The sequence below is a fragment of the Mastigoproctus giganteus genome, chromosome 2, assembly GCF_048544385.1.
Source record: "Mastigoproctus giganteus isolate SK-2022 chromosome 2, ASM4854438v1, whole genome shotgun sequence".
NCBI lineage: Eukaryota > Metazoa > Arthropoda > Arachnida > Uropygi > Thelyphonidae > Mastigoproctus > Mastigoproctus giganteus.
Window position 1 is genome coordinate 38,320,810 of NC_143576.1, and position 20,009 is coordinate 38,340,818.

The window sequence follows — 20,009 nt, forward strand, 5'->3', positions numbered from 1 at the left end:
AATGAAGAATCAAAAAGCCCCGGGGGAAGATGAAGTTACTGTAGAGTTGTTAAAATTGACAGGAAGAGACATAACACAAAAACTGGCAAGGCTCTTCACAAAGTGCAGTAGAAAAGGTGTGGTGCCTAAGCAGTGGAATAATGCAATCATAGTTTTGCTGCATAAGAAAGGAGATAAATCAGAAATTGGAAATTATAGACCAATTAGCTTGTTATCCCACATCTACAAGTTGTTCACAAGGGTCATTACTAACAGATTAGAAAGAATACTTGATAAGAATCAACCGAAAGAGCAAGCTGGCTTTAGGACAGGATTCTCAACTGTGGATCACCTTCACATAATATCACAGCTAATGGAGAAAGCAAATGAATATAAAACACCATTATGCCTGGCATTTGTGGATTATGAAAAGGCATTTTACTCCATACAGCATAATGCAATGTTTCGGGCACTGGAAAGACAAGGCATAGATACCCCATATATTATGATTTTGAAGAAAATGTATGAGAGTGCTACCACCTTTATTAGACTAGACAAAGACAGTAGCAAATTTAAAATCGAGAAAGGAGTTCGACAAGGAGACTCAATATCTCCGAAGCTGTTTACTGCTGCTTTTGAGGAAGCTTTCAGAAGATTAGACTGGTCGGAAAAAGGAGTCAATTGAATGGAGAGTACCTAAACCATTTACGATTTGCAGATGACATTGTGGTCATAAGCCACGATTCCAAAGAACTAGAAGAAAATCTTAATCAGTTATGTACAGTTAGTAAGAATTTTGTGCTAAAGATGAATAAGGCTAAAACAAAAGTAATGATGAACAAGTATGCCACAGAAAGGAACGTAATGATTGAAGGAGCAGTAATTGAAAACGTGGAGTCATATACATATCTAGGACAAGTTATTATCGGTAATAATGATAAATGGCTGGAAGTCAAGAGGAGAATACATTTTGGATGGATAGCATTCAGGAAATATAGTCTCATACTGAAGAGCAATATCCCAGTTTGTCTGAAACTTAAATAATAAACCAATGTATACTCCCCACCATGACTTATGGAAGTGAAACTTGGGCACTCACCAAAAGAATGGAAGAGAAGCTGAGAACTACACGGCAAAGAATGGAACGAATTATATTGGGAATCAGACTGTTAGATAAGAAGAGAAACACATGGATTAGACAGCAAACTCAAGTAAAGGACATTCTTATCAAAACTAAAGAATTAAAATGGCCTTGAGCAGGACACAGCTCGAAGACATGATGCCAGATAGACTAAGAAAATAACAGAATGGTTCCCAAGAGGAGCTAGAAGAAAACCTGGAAGACAAAGGCGAAGATGGATAGACGAATTTCATGAGTTTGTGGGTAGTAAATGGATGGCCATTGCACAAAACAGAAGGAATGGAAAGTTGTTGGAGAGACCTTCATCCTGCAGTGGATTGAAAATGGCTGATGATGATGATGATGATCGATGTCAGATGAACTAATTGGACATGTGGAAGAGAAGAAAAATGCATAGAATATATACAGGGTGTTTCAGTTAAACGTTTCAGAACTTCTAAGAGGGGTAGGGTACATCCTGACAACTCGAAATCATATACCAATGGGCAGAATCGAAAATTCCGAGCTTTAGTGCAGGGAATCTTAATTTCGCACAAGAACGCCAAGTTAGTAGGATGGATTTCTGCAGCAAGTATTGCCACAACTTTTGAGAGATGAACAGATTTCTGCATCGACGCAACAGACAATGTGGTTCCAAAGACAATGTGATTACACGAACGCAGAGTTAGCCGATATGCATTTGGCGTACGGGGCTGCAAATTGTAGTGGGCCAGCCGCACAGCGTTTGTACGCGGAACGATATCCGACGAGGCGTATTCCCAGGCATAATTTCTTTGCACCAGAGGTTAGCTGAGAGAGGTTCATTTGAAAGAGCTGACAGGGACAGGGTAAGAACAGCACGGACTCCAGCCGTCGAACAGAATGTGCTGCAGCATGTACAGGGGAATCCAAGAACGAGTACACGAAGTCTAGAAAACACAGTCGGGGTTTCCCATTGCAGCGTCTGGAGGATTCTCCGAGAACAAGACATGCATCCGTTTCACGTGCAGCGTGTCCAGACCAGCAACCGGAGGATTATGCACCTAGTATTGCTTTGCACAGTGGTACCTTGGAAAATGTGCTACAAATCCCCTTTTTCCTGCTGAAGTGTTGTTTTCCGATGAGGCATCCTTCACAAGGGAAGGAATTTTCAACACGCATAACGACCATATCTGGGCGGTCGAGAACCCGCCCAGATGCAATACGACGTCGTGCAGCACAGATTCGATTTTCGGTCAATGTATGGGCCGGTATTATGGGAGATCACCTCATCGGACCTTACCTGTTACCGTGTCGTCTAACCGGACCTATCTACTTGATCTTTCTGCAGCAAGTATTGCCACAACTTTTGAGAGATGAACAGATTTCTGCATCGATGCAACAGACAATGTGGTTCCAACACGATGGAGCCCCTGCCCATTATAGCGGAGATGTTCGTAACTACCTGGATGTCACATTTGGTCAACAGTGGATCGGACGTGGTGGTCCCGTGCGTTGGCCTGCTCGGTCACCCGACCTATCATGTCTTGATTTTTATTTCTGGGGTCATATGAAATCGCTAGTTTATGACACCCCTGTTGACAATGCTGAGTAGCTGGTTGCAAGAATCGCAGTAGCTGCCGAAGAAATTCGAAATTCGCCTGGAGTATTCCAGAATGTTCGGATGTCCATGCGTCGGAGATGTGAGGCGTGCATTGTAGCCCGTGGAAGAAACTTCGAACACTTACTTTAATCCATCTACCTTTTGCTTCTTTTCATGTATTATTAAAACGATTTCTCACTTACGGTCTCTTTTCTTTATGGTGCTTCTGTGTACAACACCGCTTCAGGAAAGCATTTCCGACCCCACATTGCTATATGATTTCGAGTTGTCAGGATGTACCCTACCCCTCTTAGAAGTTCTGAAACGTTTAACTGAAACACCCTGTATAAATGAACAGGTGACAGAATCCTATGAGAGATATAAGCTAATCTGTAACCAAGTCACAAAGGAGGTTATGCAGGCAAAGGCATATTACGAGAAATATTTGGCAAAGGATGCAAAGAAAAACATCAAAGAGTTCTTTACTTATGTAAACTCTAGAAGGAAGGGGATGAATCAGATTGGTCCACTTGATATCGGTAGTTCAACTGTTGATGATCCCGCTCAGGGCTAACAAACTAAATGAATATTTTGCATCTACATTCACCCATGAGGAGTTATTCAGACAGGGGAATGGCAGAGGTGAGTTAAACTCTGGCAGTGAGCCAGATAATTTTGTAATAACTCAGAGGAAAGTAGAGGAGAAATTTTTGAAGATAAACATAAAAAAGGCACCCGGGGTGAATGGATATATCCAGTTGTATTAGAGGAGGTAGCAAAGGAAGTAAGCAAACCCTTAGCCATAATTATGAGAGCTCTTTGGACTCAGGGGAGGTACCCATGGACTGGAGATGTGAAAATGTGATCCCCATTCACAAAGGAAGATCAAAGGGTGATACAGTTAATTACAGACCTGTTAGTTTAACTTCTTTTCCAGGGAAGTTAATGGAGGCACTGGTTAAAGATGCATTGTAGGATTGTCTAGACAAGATTTCAGTTATTGCTCGGACAGAGCATGGGTTTGTTAAGGAGAAGTCTTGTCTGACAAATTTGATTGGATACTATGATGTAGTCACAATTGAACTGGATGGAAAAAATAATTTCGATATCATATATTTGGATCATAGAGAGCCTTTTGGTACTGTTGCACATGGAAGAATGTTTCACAAATTGGAGCACTGTGGCATTGGAGGAAAATTGCTGCTATGGATAAAGGGGTGGTTGAGTGGGAGAAGACAGAGAGTGGTTATCAATGGACACTGCTCATCGTGGATTAATGTTATTAGTGGAGTCCCTCAGGGTTCAGTATTGGGTCCATTGTTGTTTTCTGTATTTATAAATGATATTGATAATGGTATATATCAAGCTTAATGTCCAAGTTTGCAGACGATACGAAAGTTGGTAGGGTTGTTAAGGACACTAATGACACTATGCTGCTGCAACAGGATCTAGAAAAGTTGAGCAGATGGGCTGAGAGGTGGCAAATGAAGTTTAACATTGACAAATGTAAAGTACTACATATGGGAAGCAGCAACCCCAGAGTGAGGTATCTACTCTGTGGTACTACACTGACAGAGGTAGAGAACGAAAAGGACTTGGGAGTAATTGTGCAGGCAGATATGAGTTTTCTGAACAGTGCAGACGGTCTGTAAGAGTAGCTCATGGTGTCTTGTCAATGATATACAGGAATTTTTCTAGCAGGGATAAGGAGGTGATTATCCCCTTGTATAAGGCAATGGTCAGCCACACCTTGAGTACTGTCTACAGGTCTGGAGGCCTCATTTTAAGAAGGATGTAGAGCTGCTGGAACGAGTACAGAGAAGGGCAACAAGATTAGTGAATGAACAAAGGGTTGCGCTTACGACGAAAGGCTTAAATTTTGCAAATTACAGTGTCTGGGGACTAGACACCTGCGAGGTGATCTGATTGAGGTGTATAAAGCCTTGAATGGTTTGAGCATGCTCAATGCTGATTGAATTCTTCGTCTTGCTCAGAATAATCATTTTAGAGGGTATAAATTCAAATTGAGGAAAGGCAGATGTAGGATATATGTGACGAAGTTTGCCTTTAGCCAGCGGGTAGTTGGTTGGTGGAACAGACTTCCATCTTTTGTTGTGGAAGTTGATGGCCTAGTAAATTTAAGGCTGAGCTGGACAGGTACTTGGAACGAACGGAAGGGTGAAATGGGAGTGTTTTTTTTTTTTTTTGGCTGATGCTGCAGAAGCTTGCTTTCTTGCATCATATGCCTCTGCTAATGCAAAAGCCGAAACTGTAATGGCCAGACGACTGGGTCAGAGCATATCTGAAACGGTAAGGCTCGTGGGATGCTTACGGTCAACCATGTTTAGTACCAACTGAAAGTGGTCCGAGGAGGGGTAACCTATGAACCACCAGCGAGGTGTTGGACGACAATGGCTCATTGATGCTCGAGGTGCACGAAGGCTCTCCCTGATGGTATGTGGCAACTGTGGTGCAACTAGCCAGTAATTAGAATGCGGGTGATGTGAGTAATGTGTCAAAACACACAGTTCATTGAACCCTGCTGAATATGGGGCTGTGTTGCAGGCCGCTCCGAGTGCCCATGCTGACCGCGGTTCACCGACAACAGCGCCTACAATGGGCACACGAGCATTATAACTGGATCTTCAGTGATTGGAAGAGCGGCGTGTGGTCCGATGAATCACATTTCTTGTTGCACCATGTGGACGGCTGGTGAACATGTGTGTCGTTTTCTTGGGAAGTGATGGTGCCTGGATGCACCGTGGGACGAAACAAGCCGGTGGTGGCAGTGTCATGCTTTTCTTGCGATTTTCTGTTGGGATACCCTGGGTCTAGTCATCTATGTGCTGGGGCTCTTATGTCTAGCACCTACCTAAACATCATTGATGACCAGGTACACCATTTCATGGTAATGGTCTTCCCCTCTGGCAGTGCAGTCTTTCAGCAGGAGAATGCACAATGCCGCACCACCGTTCGAGAATGGTTTGCAGAACTTGAGGAAGTCTTCTAGGTATTGCCCTAGCCTCCAAATTCCCCACACATCAATCTCATCGAGCATCTGTGTTGGAACAGCAACTCTTATCTGCGGCTTCTCAACCACGGACCTAACAGGAGTTAAAGGATCTGCTGGTTACGTGCTGTACCAGATACCACAAGACACATTTAGAAATCTTGTACTGTCCATGCCTTGCCGGGTACGAGCTGTTTTGGCTGCATGTGGAGGACCAACATCATATTAGGTAGGTGATCATAATGTTTTGGCTCATCGGTGTATCTATCTCATAGATCTGTGTGTATTTGCTTTAGATGTTTCATATAAACAGTAATATCATCGTCCTTCAGTGCCTCTGCGATTGTGTTCAGGTTGGAATTTGTAAAAATTCCCGACGTTTGTTATTGTTCCAATAGACTTCAAGCTTTTTTAAGGAAAGAAACAATGCCTTTCATACAACTTACGAGGTTACTGTGTTTACCCTGTATGGTCTTGTTTAATGAATTAAGTTTGTCAAACATATCTGCCAGATAAAATGTCTGCCTTAGCACCGACTAGTTTTTCTCCATGCTCGTTATGAGAACGAAAGGAAACGATAGGTGGCCCAGAGTGCCCCTACCTAAAATTGGAAGAAGGAAAAAAAATTATCCTAGCAGCTGAGACCATTTCCTCTCTCTAAAAATGTTTAATCCGTTCAGTTTCCATGCCCTTCCCCTTATTACAGTTTTCAGTCTGCACGGTATTGCACTACCTCAAATAAGTAATGCTTCACCTATAGAGAACACTAATATTACTTATTCTTGGTGGATACCACCACTACGTTTGAAAAATAGTATGGGATAAAACACTGTTATCCATATACTGTCCTTATTAGAATTAGGAAATCATAAAGGTGTAGGAAAGTGATAGTAGGTGAGGGAGAAGGAGAAAAAATCCGTTGAAATAGGAAAGAAACAGTTTCTCCTCACACTCACTTGCTGAACTAAGCCACTCGTAAATCCCCCGAATAGGCAATGCTTCGTTGTTACCCATTTGCAGTAACATGGGCCCCATCAAGATCCTCCACTAGACGGCACCGTTTCAAAGCTTATTGGCTTCTCATCTGTGGGTGGGCAGATACTCTGTTGTTGCAATAAAGACAACCCAGTTATGAAGTGTAACCTCACAATGCGAGAGATGCCTGTTGGTGTGCATGGTTTAATCTAAAAGATATAATTATTCGGTAAATGCCTAAGAATATGAAGGAATTTACTTATGCATGGGTAATGCACACACACATCATTTCTACTACTAAGGTAGTTTTAATGTATCGTTTTAATAATCTCATATTGTGAATACCCTCACAAGTTGCTATGGTATTGCACTACCTCGAATAAGTAATGCTTCACCTATTTACTTATTCCAGGTAGTGCAATACCATGGCAACTCGTCAAGATAAAATTAAAATGATGCATTAAAACTACCTTGGTAGTAGAAATGATGTGTGTGCATTACCCACACATAAGTAAACTCCTTCATGCTCATAGCCATTTAACCAAGAAATATCTTTTAGAGTAATAATAATAATAACTAGGGGGCTTCGACCCTGCTCGCTTTGCACGCCACCCCCCATACTCTTTTCGTTATAAAATGTAGAGGTATGATGGAGTAAGTCATTTCTTTTATGCGTAAAAGACACACCTGTCAAAACACACTGATCGATATCTAATCAGGAAATGACCTATGTAATTATTTACCTGTAGATTTGTTGTGATGTAATTTCAACCTATACAAATATTTAAAATATTTACAAAATAATAAACTATTTACAAATTATATTGGGATGTTGGATCCCTTCTTATTAATATCCAAAAAAACGTTACAATGGAACATCAAATGATGCTGGGCGTGGTAATGTATTAGACATTGAAGCATGTGTACGAGGTTGGTGAATGTTATGGAGGCAGTTGTCTTGCAATGTGTCGAACGTTGGCATGCGTCCCATGTACATGCTCTACATTATCAACAGCAAATGTCTGATTCTGCCCAGTAATCCATTTGCGAGCCTTCCATTTAATATTCACCAACCTTGTGCACGTGCTTCACTGTCTAATACATGACATGTCTGGCATCATTTGATGTTCCATTGTAGAATTTTTTGTATATTAATGTCAGCTGACGAAGGGACCCATCTTCTTGATATAATAGAGCTATGATTGTAAATAGTTCAGTTTTTTGAAAATATTTGTATTGTTTTGTTGTTATTTGTATAATAATAACGTTATACTAACATTATAACGCACTGATCAAAATCTAATCAGGAAATGACCTATGTAATTATTTACCTGCGCATTTGTAGTGACGTAATTTCCCCGACCTCTTCTGCAATTGGTTTGAATAAATATCACTTTAATGTATAGAGAGATAATAATAATAAAAAATAGGGCTTTGTCCCTGCTCGCTATGCTCGCCCACCCCTGCACACGCTTTGCTATGTAAAATGTAGAGGTATATGTAGTAAGTGAAATCTTTTCTACGTAAAAGACACACCTGTCAAAATACACTGGCCAATATCTAATCAGGAATTGACCTATGTATGACCTGTGCATTTGTAGCGTGCGGCATTCTCAAAGTCGAATAAATATCATGGTAAAATCCAGAACGGTGTACACTCACCAACATGGTGGCAAGCAAAACAGTGGGAAAGCAGTGATTGACAAGTTATGACTCTCATATTTCTATAAATGGACAGGAACAAAGCAGTGATTGGCAGATGCCACTGCCCTCCTAGGCTGGTATGCCTAGGATGTTTTTCCCCACATTTGCCACTGTTTTTAAATCGGGAACTCGTTTCCCATTTTAAAACAGCTAGATGGAGTGATAAACATCCTACCTAAGCTAAGCTGTCTCTCCTCAATGACACAAAACAATCAAAAAAGGGAGGTGCCTTCACCTGAAGGCACTCCCTTTTCTGGCACCGGAAGGTACTTCATCGAAGTACCAGCGCCTGTATACTATACTGGACTTCAGCCAATATCACTATGTAATTATTTACCAGCGTTTACATAGGTCACTTAGGAAAAGGCCTTTTGCTTTGGATTCCATAATACGTGAGGAATATTGTTGCATCCGTTAAAATATTTAACGAAATATTTACAAAGTATACACATATTTAAAATATTTACAAAATACTGAACTACAGTATTTACCGAAATATTTACAAACTATACACATATTTAAAATATTTACAAAATACTGAACTACAGTATTTACAAATATATAATGTTCATTAGTATACAAAAAATGTTACAATGGAACATCAAATGTTAGACAGTGAATCATGTGCACGGGGTGGTGAACGTTATGGAGGCAGTTGTCAATAATTAATTACATTCGTAGTGACGTAATTGCTTCGCCCTCTTCTCCCATTGGCTTGAATAAATATCACTAGGAAGAAAACTTTTTTAATGTATAGATAGATATCAAAAAGATGTGGCATATGTAACAAGTAATGACTATTCCGATCATTGTGTTAACCACCAGTATGGTGCCAAAGATCCTACATAACAACTAGCAGCAATAGGTCTCCCAGCGAACACCAACAAGGAACTCCAGAAAGTCGCAATCCTGAACACCTGTAGGATAGTCAGAGAGTTCCCCGACCAGCAGTTGCACCAGACATAAAAACAACCACTGTGCGTACTTGGTAGCAATACTCGTCATGTGGTGGAACCCTTTCTAATAATAATAATAATATTATTATTATTATTATTATTATTAGAAACAGGACACAACCATCTACCCCAGAGGTCGGCAACCAGCAGCTCTTTGAGCATGTAACTGCGGCTCTTTAACCTTTAGCCCACATGAAGCAAAGTTTGAAATGGAGTTAGAAGACATAAAAATCAAGGACATGTGGTGTGCAAGGCTAAAATGCCTTAAAACTGAAATTGAGGATTTGGAGAGGACGTCTACACGTCTACATAAATGGATGCCAATGGATGAGTTGAAAAAGCAAGACCAAATTGTGTTCGATGCGTGGTGTAGCTTGCCGGACACACATAAATTTGAAAATATTTGCGTTTGGACTTCTCTCAGTTTTTGATTCGATGAATTTCTGCTGGAAAATGTTTTCGAACATGAACTGATGTAACTGAGTGATCAGGAGCATGAGTGTAGTAGCAGACGCTGTTTGAGTGGACCAGGGTTCATGCCTGTTACTGCTAAATACGTTTAACATTTGTATTGATTGATTTATTGTAAATTTCACTGACCTGGTGGTCGGGCCGGAGTATAAACAAGAACTATATTAAAAATAAATCAAGAAGCTAACTGAACAATGCAGGTCTCTCAGCATGCTTAAAGATGAAAATTACAGCTTTCTTCCCTGAAATTGAGAGACTCGCTCGAGAAGTTCAGCTGCAAAAGTCACATTATTTAGAAATATTATTAATAAATAATATTTCAAAATATATATTTTTTTAATAAAACACCTTCGCACTCTATTCCATTTCTTAAAAAACTCCCCCCCCCCCCAGCTTGAGCTGAAGTGCAGCTTTTCGGATTCTCTCTTTTTTTTTATTCAATTAGATCAAAAATAGCTCTTCACTCAAAAAGGTTGCCGACACCTGATCTACCCCATCCACTTGGTACCAGTACCTATCACGGGACGGAAAAAATTTCCAAAAGAGGAAAAATTCATAATTCTTTAAGTCCTTTATGGCTTTTTCTTTTCGTGGGAAATTTTTCTCCATACGGAGAAAAAGTCATAATTATATGATTTTTTTTCTCAGAAGTCATTAAATGCCTTGTTGTCGCTGGGATCCTTGGTTCGGGGCTCTCTGTCTTTCATCATTTATCAATGTTGTCTGTTTTCGTCTGGGCAGTGTCCCTTTAGCATTAGCATTAGTAGAGGCATATGATTCAAGAAAGCAAGCTTATGCAGCATCAGCCAAAAAAAAAAAAAAAAACCCTTCCACTTCACCCCTCCGTTCTTCCGAAATACCTGTCCAGCTGAGCTTTAAATTTATTTAGGCTATCAACTTCCACAACAAGGGATGGAAGCCTGTTCCACCAACCAACTATCCGCTGGCTAAAGGCAAATTTCCGCACATCTACACCTACATCTGTCTTTCCTCAATTTGAATTTATGCCCTCTCAGGTGATTATTCTGAGCAAGAGACAGTATCCCATCAGCATTGGGCATGCTCAAACCATTCAAGGCTTTGTACACCTCTATCAGATCACCTCGCCGGTGTCTAGTCTCCAGACACTGTAATTTGCAAAACTTAAGCCTTTCTTCGTAAGAGCAACTCTTCATTCCGTTCACTAACCTTGTTGCCCTTCTCTGTACTTGTTCCAGCAGCTCTACATCCTTCTTGAAATGAGGCCTCCAGACCTGTATACAGTACTCAAGGTGCGGCCTGACCATTGCCTTATACAAGGGAATAATCACCTCCCTATCCCTGCTAGACAAATTCCTGTATATCATTGACAAGACACAATGAACTACTCTTGCAGCCCGTCTGCATTGCTCAGAGAACTTCATATCTGCCTGCACAATTACCCCCAGGTCCTTTTCATTCTCTACCACTGTCAGTGTAGTACCACAGAGTTGATACGTTGCTCTGGGGTTGCTGTTTCCCATATGTAGCTTTACATTTGTCAATGTTAAACTTCATTTGCCACCTCTCAGTAGTGTCAGTGTCAGTGTCAGTGTCAGGACACTACTGACGCTATGCTGCTGCAACAGAATCTGGAAAGGTTGAGCAGATGGATGGGCTGAGAGGTGGCAAATGATGTTTAACATTGACAAATGTAAAGTACTACATATGGGAAACAGCAACCCAAAGCAACGTATCAACTCTGTGGCACTACATTGACAGTGGTAGAGAATGAAAAAGACCTGCCAACCTTGTTTTCCAGGCTGCTGTTCATTCCAATAGAAGCAGTGCAAGAATCACTTTCACCTCTCCCAGTGGCTACTGTTAATATATTAGTCCTTGTATCCTCCCCAAGCAATTGTGGTACAAGTAAACGCCGACCGGGCTAGTCGGGTAGGTAAAGTGCCTGCCTGGCAACCCAAAGGTTGCGGGTTGGAATCCCGCCTTGGGCTTGGATCAGTGTACTGCAAAAATCTTGGGGGGTGCATTATGGCCATAGAAGCCGATGCGCCAACAACTAACTAAAACAAACAAACAACAAACAGGTATAAGTAAACACATGAGTTGTGTTAGGATAGCTAAGAATAGGTACAGGTGCACGTATACTTGCGTGTTCACCAATGCTAGGAGTTTGGTAAATAAATTTGATGAATTTGAGGTGTTGGTCAATACATGGCTGATATTTTTGGGATATCAGAAACATGGTGTCACACAGATATAAGTAATGCAGAACTGGAATATGGGAAGTACAATGTGTACAGAAAGGGAGATAGGATTATGCTATTAGTTAAGAAACACATAAAATCCAAGGAGGTACAGCCTTTAGAAAATGATGAACATAATTCAACCATGGAAGACCAACATGGAACAGAACATCAGTGTTCCGCAAATTCTATCCAAAATAAGAAATTGCCTGACTCTAATGAGATTTTAAAAGATCAACTTGAGTCAGAAATTAAAGAAATACTTTTAACTGTTTTTGCTAAAAAAGTTCAAAGCCTAGAAAATATGGACTGAGATCGTCTATGATTATCTCAGTACAATAGTACCAGAATAGAATCCGAAAGGGCGTTTTCTGCCGCTAATCAAATACTGTATGTACCAAAATTAGATCCATTTTAAACAATCATACTATTTATGTTTATGTTTCTTAAGAGCTCACTTTATTCGGACAGGTAGTGTGGATGCCTAAACATAACTAAACTTTGCAGTAACAATATGTATATATTTTTTTTTTTTTTTTTTGTATCTTAATGATATTTTTCTGAATATTTATTATTACAATAAAAGTTTATTTAAAACATGAATTCAAGTAATTACAGTACTTGTTTTTTTCTTTACTTTATTGCACCTAATTGTCATCAGAATTTATTGAGAAAAACGTTTGTTTTTGGAATACCGGTATTAATACTGGTATCCCGGTTTCATAAATTAGAAATACCGAAATACCAGTATTAAGATTTCGGTATACCGGTATTGTAAGCCCTACCTCACACATGCTCAAGATGCTGCAATTTGCAGAGCTTGAAGCTTTTCTTGGAAAGAGCACCCCTTTGTTCCCCCTCACCAATCTCACTGCTATTCCCTGTACCAGTTCCAGCAGCTCTACATCCTAAAATTTGGCCATCCGATCAATGCATTACTCAAGATGTGACCTGCATTGTCTTATACAATGGGATAATCACAGTCTTATCCCATCTCGCAAAATTTTTCTATATCATTGACAAAATCCCACGAGCTGACCTGGCACTGCTCAGAGAACTTCAATATCAGTTTGTACAATTACCCACAGGTCCTTTTCATTTTCTGCTTCCCCCGAGTGTATTACCACAGAGTTTGTATATTGATCTGGGATTAATGCTATCCATACATAGAACCTTGCATTTGTCAATGTTTAACTTCAAAGGCCATTTCTCAACCCATCTACCTAATTTTTCTAGACCTTGTTTCAGCAGCATGATTAATGACATTACTGTTCAGAAGCTAACGAGGAAACCAAGCACCTCTCTCTCTCTCTCTCTCTCTCTCTCTCTCTCTCTCTCTCTCTCTCTCTCTCTCTCTCTCTCTCTCTCTCTCTTCCCCCATCCAAAGAAGTGGGGAAGTTCTTGGATGGGATGAATGGTTCTGCCTGGCACACTCCTGAGCCATTTCCTGTTCCAGTGCACATATGAAGAATACTGCCCATGCTCCTGTAGAAACATGTGCTGTGAACTGTGAGCTTACTGATATTTAAGGATGTACTGTACATTAAGCTTCATTATTGATAAACGCTCCTGAGAGCTTTGGAGTTTTATTGCTATTATCTGGTGTTTTTCTAAATTGTTTTATTTTATTTTTATTGTACAGACAGGTATCTTATTTTATCAGTTTTATCTGGTGTAATTGTACTATTCATTTTACTCATTTTAATTCATTTTATTATTATTATCTTAACAACTCTAATTTATTTTATTTTATTTAATAAAATAAAATTAAAGTTTGTAACAGTTGATGTAGGATCGTGAAGTCATTGTGAACATTCAAATAGCATCTCTTGTCGATCTGCCTCTGCAAAAACCACACTGTGAGTCATCCAGAAAATAGTAATAGTAAGAGTAATATTAATGGTGGCATGTGATGCAAGAAAGCAAGTGTATGAGCTTATGTAGCATCAGCCAAAAAAAAAAAAATCACATAACCATTCCCTCTAAATGTTTGTCCAGTTCCTCGTTAAATTTATTTAACCTATCAACTTCCACAACGCCAGATGGGAATTTGTTCCAGCAATTAACCACCCTCGATTTGAATTTATGCCCTTTAGGTCCGTAATCTGAACAAGTGGAAGAATCCCATCAGAATTCAGCGTCCTCAACTCATTCAAGACCTTATACACCTCAATCAGATCACCTCGCAGGTGCCTAGTCTCCAGCCACTGCAATTTGCAGAACTTAAGCCTCTCTTGTAAAGAGGATCCCTTCATTCCCCTCACCAACCTTGTTGCCTTTCTCTGTACACGCTCAAGCAAATCTACATCCTTCCTAAAATGAGGCCGCCAGACCTGTATGCGGTACTCAAGGCGTGGCATGACCATTGCCTTATACAGAGGAATCACCTCATTTTCCTAGCTAGCAAAATTCCTGTATATCATTGACAAAACCCCATGACCTGCTCTGGCAGCCTCTGTGCATTTCTCAGAAAACTTCATATCTGACTTCACAATTACTCCCAGGTCTTTTTCATTTTCTACCACCCTAAGTGTAGTACCACACAGTTGGTACATTTCTTTGGGGTTACTTCTACCCATATGCAGTACTTTGCATTTGTGAACGTTAAACTTCAATTGCCATTTCTCAGCCCATCTTCCCAAATTTTCTAGATCCTGTTGCAATAGCACACTGCCATTACTGTCATTAACAACCCTGCCAACCTTCGTATTGTCTGCAAACTTGGACATTAAGACTGATATACCATCATCAATATCATTTATAAATACAGAAAACAACAATGGATCCAAAACTGAACCCTGAGGGACTCCACCAATAACACGAAGAGCAGTGTCCACAGATTACCACTCTCTGTCTTCTCCCACTCAACAATCCCTTTATCCAAAGCAGCAATTTGCCTCCAATGCCACACTGCTCCAATTTGTGCAGTAGTCTTCCATGTGCAGCAGTCTTCCATGTGCAGCAGTATCAAAGGCTTTTCTAAGATCTAAATATATGAAATCAAAGTTATTCTTTGCATCCAGTTCCTTTGTGACTACATCATAGTATCCAATCAAATTGGTCAGACAAGACTTCCCCTTAAGAAACCCATGTTGTGTCCGAGCTATAACTGAAGTCTTGTCGAGATGATCCTGTAATGCTTCTTTAACCAGTGCCTCCATTAATTTCCCTGGAATAGAAATTAAACAAACAGGTCTGTAATTACTCTGGTCAACCTTGGATCCCCCGAAATGTTCAATGTCTCTCTGTACGGAATTTGATAATTTTCAGCAGAATCTTAGATGCATGGGTAATAAGACATAATTTTTTAGGCTTACCATACTGTTGGTGACATCTTCTTCTTGGGTGTGGGGATTATGATTGATATGCAGAAATCCTCCGGCCAACTCTCATCCCTGTATATCATCTTTATCAGTTAAAATAAGGCTTTCTTCAGATTTTCTCCACTGTATTCTAAAAGCTCTGCAGGTATATTGTCAATTCCTGGTGCTTTGTTATTGCTAAGGGACTTTAAGGCTGCATTGAATTCATCTTTAGATATTTCCTCCTCCATGTTTTCATGTTCTTCTATTGTCATATTCCTCCATTTGTACATGCTTGAATCATCATAAAGTTCTTCAACATATCGCCTCCATCTTTTCTTTTGTTCTTCGAAGTTCAGTACTGTCATTCCCTTTTCATCCTGCGTTGTTCTCGTTTGGATTCCGCTAATTTTTCTTGTTAAATCCCCGATTTTTCTGTGCACAACAACAACAAGTCCAGCCCTTCGAACAACAAGTCCAGCCGACCTTGTTGTTCGAGCATTTCAATCTCTTGACAGTTCTCTGCCCACCACTCTTTAGCCATCCTACATTCCCTATCAACTTCATTCTTCAATCTATGATAGTTCCTTTGATCATCATCATTTTCTTGCCCTTTCAGACTCCTCCTCTCATCCATTTTCTGCAGTAAAATATCCTTGATCCAAGGTTTCGTCCTAATTTTTTCACTCTTGCCCAGAGCCACCAATGCAGCTTTACAAGTTGTCTCCTTGAGTAAAGACCAATTTTGCTCTAGATCATTTGTAGTCTCCTCAGCAGCGATCACATTGGTCAGATCTTGAAACACATTTTTTGCACTCTCCTGTCTAAATTTCTCAACGTTCCATCTCATGAAACTTTTCCTTTTATTCAGGTGCTTCAACTTTAGTTCCATTTTAGTTAATTTTTATTAGAAGAAACCAAATTCATCCTGCCTCAAACACAATAGGGAAATTATTAAAATAGTACTTTTTTTTCATAAAAATTTTAAATCCAATTTTTATTTTTAAATAAATAAAATAAAATAAAATAAATTTTCTGTTTATACTCTGAGACAACCAGACAGTCAGTAGAGTTCACAAGATAGAGAGAATACAAGAAACATTTATTTTAAATGAGCTTCACTTCTACTTCTCTTTATATGGTAACCAGTTAGCAATCTATTATCTTCATCTTTAAATTACAAAAATGTGCACTTCTTCCTGCATTGGAAGCATTTGTATTTTATTTCCTGAGGATTATATATGCCATATGTTTCATGGTATGATTCCATACTGCTTATTTAGATCTGTTGATGCCTCTGTGTTCACTTACCAATTTTTTGGACATTTCTGCTTTAGAAATGTCCAAAATATTGGTATTAATCCAGTTATACTTAGAGCATACCATGCTGATAATTATGGTGGCAATTTAGGCACGTGAGGTGAATTTTAAATTCCCTTTCTCGTTCCTCCTCTTTTGTACTCTTTTCATGAAAAATATGTTCTCTTAAAACTAATGCTATAGCCATCTATTTTTAGTATGGTTACAGCTATGTGTATTCCATTTATCTTAATTATTGTATAACCTCTTAATAAATTTTATAGCCATTTTTCCTTGATTTTTGTATAGAATAGTAAAGGCAATGAGAGGTCTGCTGGAGTCATAAGTCTTGATTATTATGACAAGTGTGAAGAAGGAGGTCCTAAAGAAAACAGACTTATCTCTCATGTATTCATAATTTCCACTTCTGCCCGAGGCATATTTGATGTAAGTTTTGTTCACTACAATATTTTAGCTAATCTCTTATTTAAATAAAGTAATTTTTAATTTCAATTTAGAATAAAATTTCCAATTTATTCTCTGCAGAATTCACTCCCACAGAATCCATATTGAGCACTTCAATTTTTAGATAATGAATATAATTAATGCTAAAAGTAAAGTATTCCACTGTATTAGAAATGAAATTCTAAAGAAATAAATCCATGTATGTAAATTAAGTATTAGTAGTGGAAAATAAATTACCATTTTCCACTACTAATGCTTTTTAATATCGGTGTAAAAACACCATAGTTTACCCATAAGTTTAACTACATACGTAGTGTAATGGCATTGTTTAGATTTTATCTCATATTGTGGCTACCTTCACAACGAGATACCAGGTATTGCACTACTTCAAATAAATAACGCTTCTCTAGTAGAGGAGACTACTGTTATTTATTCTCAGTGGGTATTTATTCTCATATGGTGAAGATAATGATAATGTTTTGAAAGCTGAATGCTCAAGGCATAATACGTTATGGGTTGAGATTAACTATATAATATTGGTGTGAATACACCATAGTAATCGCATCGTTTAGATTTTATCTCATATTGTGGCTACCTTCACAACGAGATACCAGGTATTGCACTACTTCAAATAAAGGGTACCTGGTATGTCGTTGTGAAGGTAGCCACAATATGAGATAAAATCTAAATGATGCCGTTACACTACGTAGTTAAACTTATGGGTTAACTATGGTATTTACACCGATATTATATAGTTCATCTTAACCCATAATGTATTATGCCTTGAACATTTAGTCTTCAAAATTTTATCGTTATCTTTACCATTTGGCATCTCTCATATTGTGGAATTAACTTCGCAACCGTGATGGCGTCTATGCATTACCAGAGTACCTGCCCGCCCACTGCTGAGTGAGGCAACAAGCTCCGAAACGCGTCTGGGTGGTGTTGCCCACTGAGAATAAATAACAGTAGTCTCCTCTTCTGGGGCATTTTTTATTTGAGGTAGTGCAATACCTGATATCTCGTTGTGAAGGTAGTCACAATATGAGATAAAATCTAAACGATGCCGTTACACTAAGTATTTAGTTAAACTTATGGGTAAACTATTTACACCGATATTATATAGTTAATCTCAACCCATAATGTATTATGTCTTGAGCATTTAGTCTTCAAAAACTACTAATACTTGCATCATTTGGGGGGGGGGGGGAGGTGTAGCATCAGTCTGCAACTACCAAAACTTCTCACCTCATCTGCCCATTGCCCCTAATAGTTCATTTAATTCTCCTTAAATTTGTCCAAACTATCCACTTCCACAACATATCTAGCTGAAAGCAAATTTCTGCACATCCTTCCTGACTTTAAAATTATACCCCTTATATATGTTATGTTGTAAGGATGCTAAAACCCTCAGTCAGATTGCCTTGAAGGTACCTAGTGTCAAGATGTTGCAATTTGCAGATATTTTCTGGTAAGAGTTTTTATTGTGTCCTTGATGAATCTCATTTCTCTTCTCTGCACCCATTCCAACAGATCCACATCCTTAATAAAACGAGGCTTCTGGACATGTATGCAATACTCAAGATGTGGCCCTACCATTCCTTTATACAATGAAATAATGACCTCCTTATCCCTGCTGAAAAAATTCCTGTATATCATTGAAAAATCCCTGTGAGGAATCCTAGCAGCCCGACTGCACTGTTCAGAGAACTTCATGTCTGACTGCAAAATTACCCACAGGTCTTTTTCGTTCTCCAGTCCTCTCAGTGCACAGTTGACAATATATGTCGATGTTAAATTTCATTTTCCACTTCTTAGCTTGTCTGCCTAATTTTTATAGATCTTCCTGCTATAATATATCCTGATTAAATAAATTTTCTGTTTATACTCCGGGACGACCAAACGGCCAGAGGAGTTTACAAGATACACAGAATACAAGAAACAGCACCGTATTCAGCAGTCACGGGCTTGAACCCCGTTCACTCAAGGCACGTGTACTTATGCACCCGCGTGCCTGACCACTAGGCTACGGCGGCCTCGTGTATTGTTATTAACATTATTAACAATAGTAATCATGCCAACCTTTGTATTATCTGCACAGAATTAGGGAACTCTATAATAATAGTAGTCCAAGGAGAGCAGTGCCCACTGATATCCACTCTTTTTCTTCACCCATTTAACCATCCCTTCATCCTTGCCCCTAATGTCACACTGGTCTGATTTATACAGCAGTGTTTTTTGAGAAATAGTCTTAAAAGCTTTTCTGAAATCTAAGTATATGATATCAAAATTATTATTTGCATCCAGGTCTTTTGTGACCACATCATAGTATACAATCAGATTGCTCAGAGAAAACTGTTCCTTAACAAATCAATGCTGTGACTGTAGTATGACTGCATTCATGTCTACATTGACCTGCATTATTTCTTTAACTGGTGCCTCACAATTTTTCCTGGAACAGATGTCATGCTAACAGCTCTGTAATTACTCATATTATCCTTTGATCCCCTTTGTGAATTGGGTACATTCACACACCTTCAGTTCATAGGGACCTCTCCTGAATCCAAGGATGCTCTCATAATTATGCCTAAAGGTTTGCTTACTTCTTTTGCTATCCCACTTAAACCAAATTGGATAGATCTCATCCACCCCAGGTGCCTTTTTTTTACATTTAGCTTCAACAGCTTTTCTTCCACTTACCTTTCGGTTATGTTAACCCCAGGGACTCACATCTTTTGAGTATGGGCTTGGCACACCGAGGGTCCTGAGTTGGCTATCATCATTCTTCTCTTTCTTGGTGATTCCCTTCTACTCTCTCTCTCTCTCTCTCTCTCTCTCAGGGTAACTTGTGAATTTTTTTTTTTTGGTTGGTGCAGCATAAGCCTCAGGCTTCCTTTCACCATATATCTAATATTAGTAATAAT

At 39.2% G+C, this 20,009-nt stretch overlaps 1 protein-coding gene across 1 annotated transcript in view; it reads left to right on the forward strand.

The window, feature by feature from the left end:
- The window catches only part of LOC150089273 (uncharacterized), a 192,331-nt gene that overhangs the window by 38,216 nt on the left and 134,106 nt on the right, over nt 1-20,009 (forward strand). Inside the window, exon 3 of the mRNA XM_090368457.1 lies at nt 16,930-17,067. Within this exon, the coding sequence (XP_090224583.1) occupies nt 16,930-17,067 (138 nt within the window). The remainder of the gene's footprint in view (nt 1-16,929; nt 17,068-20,009) is intronic.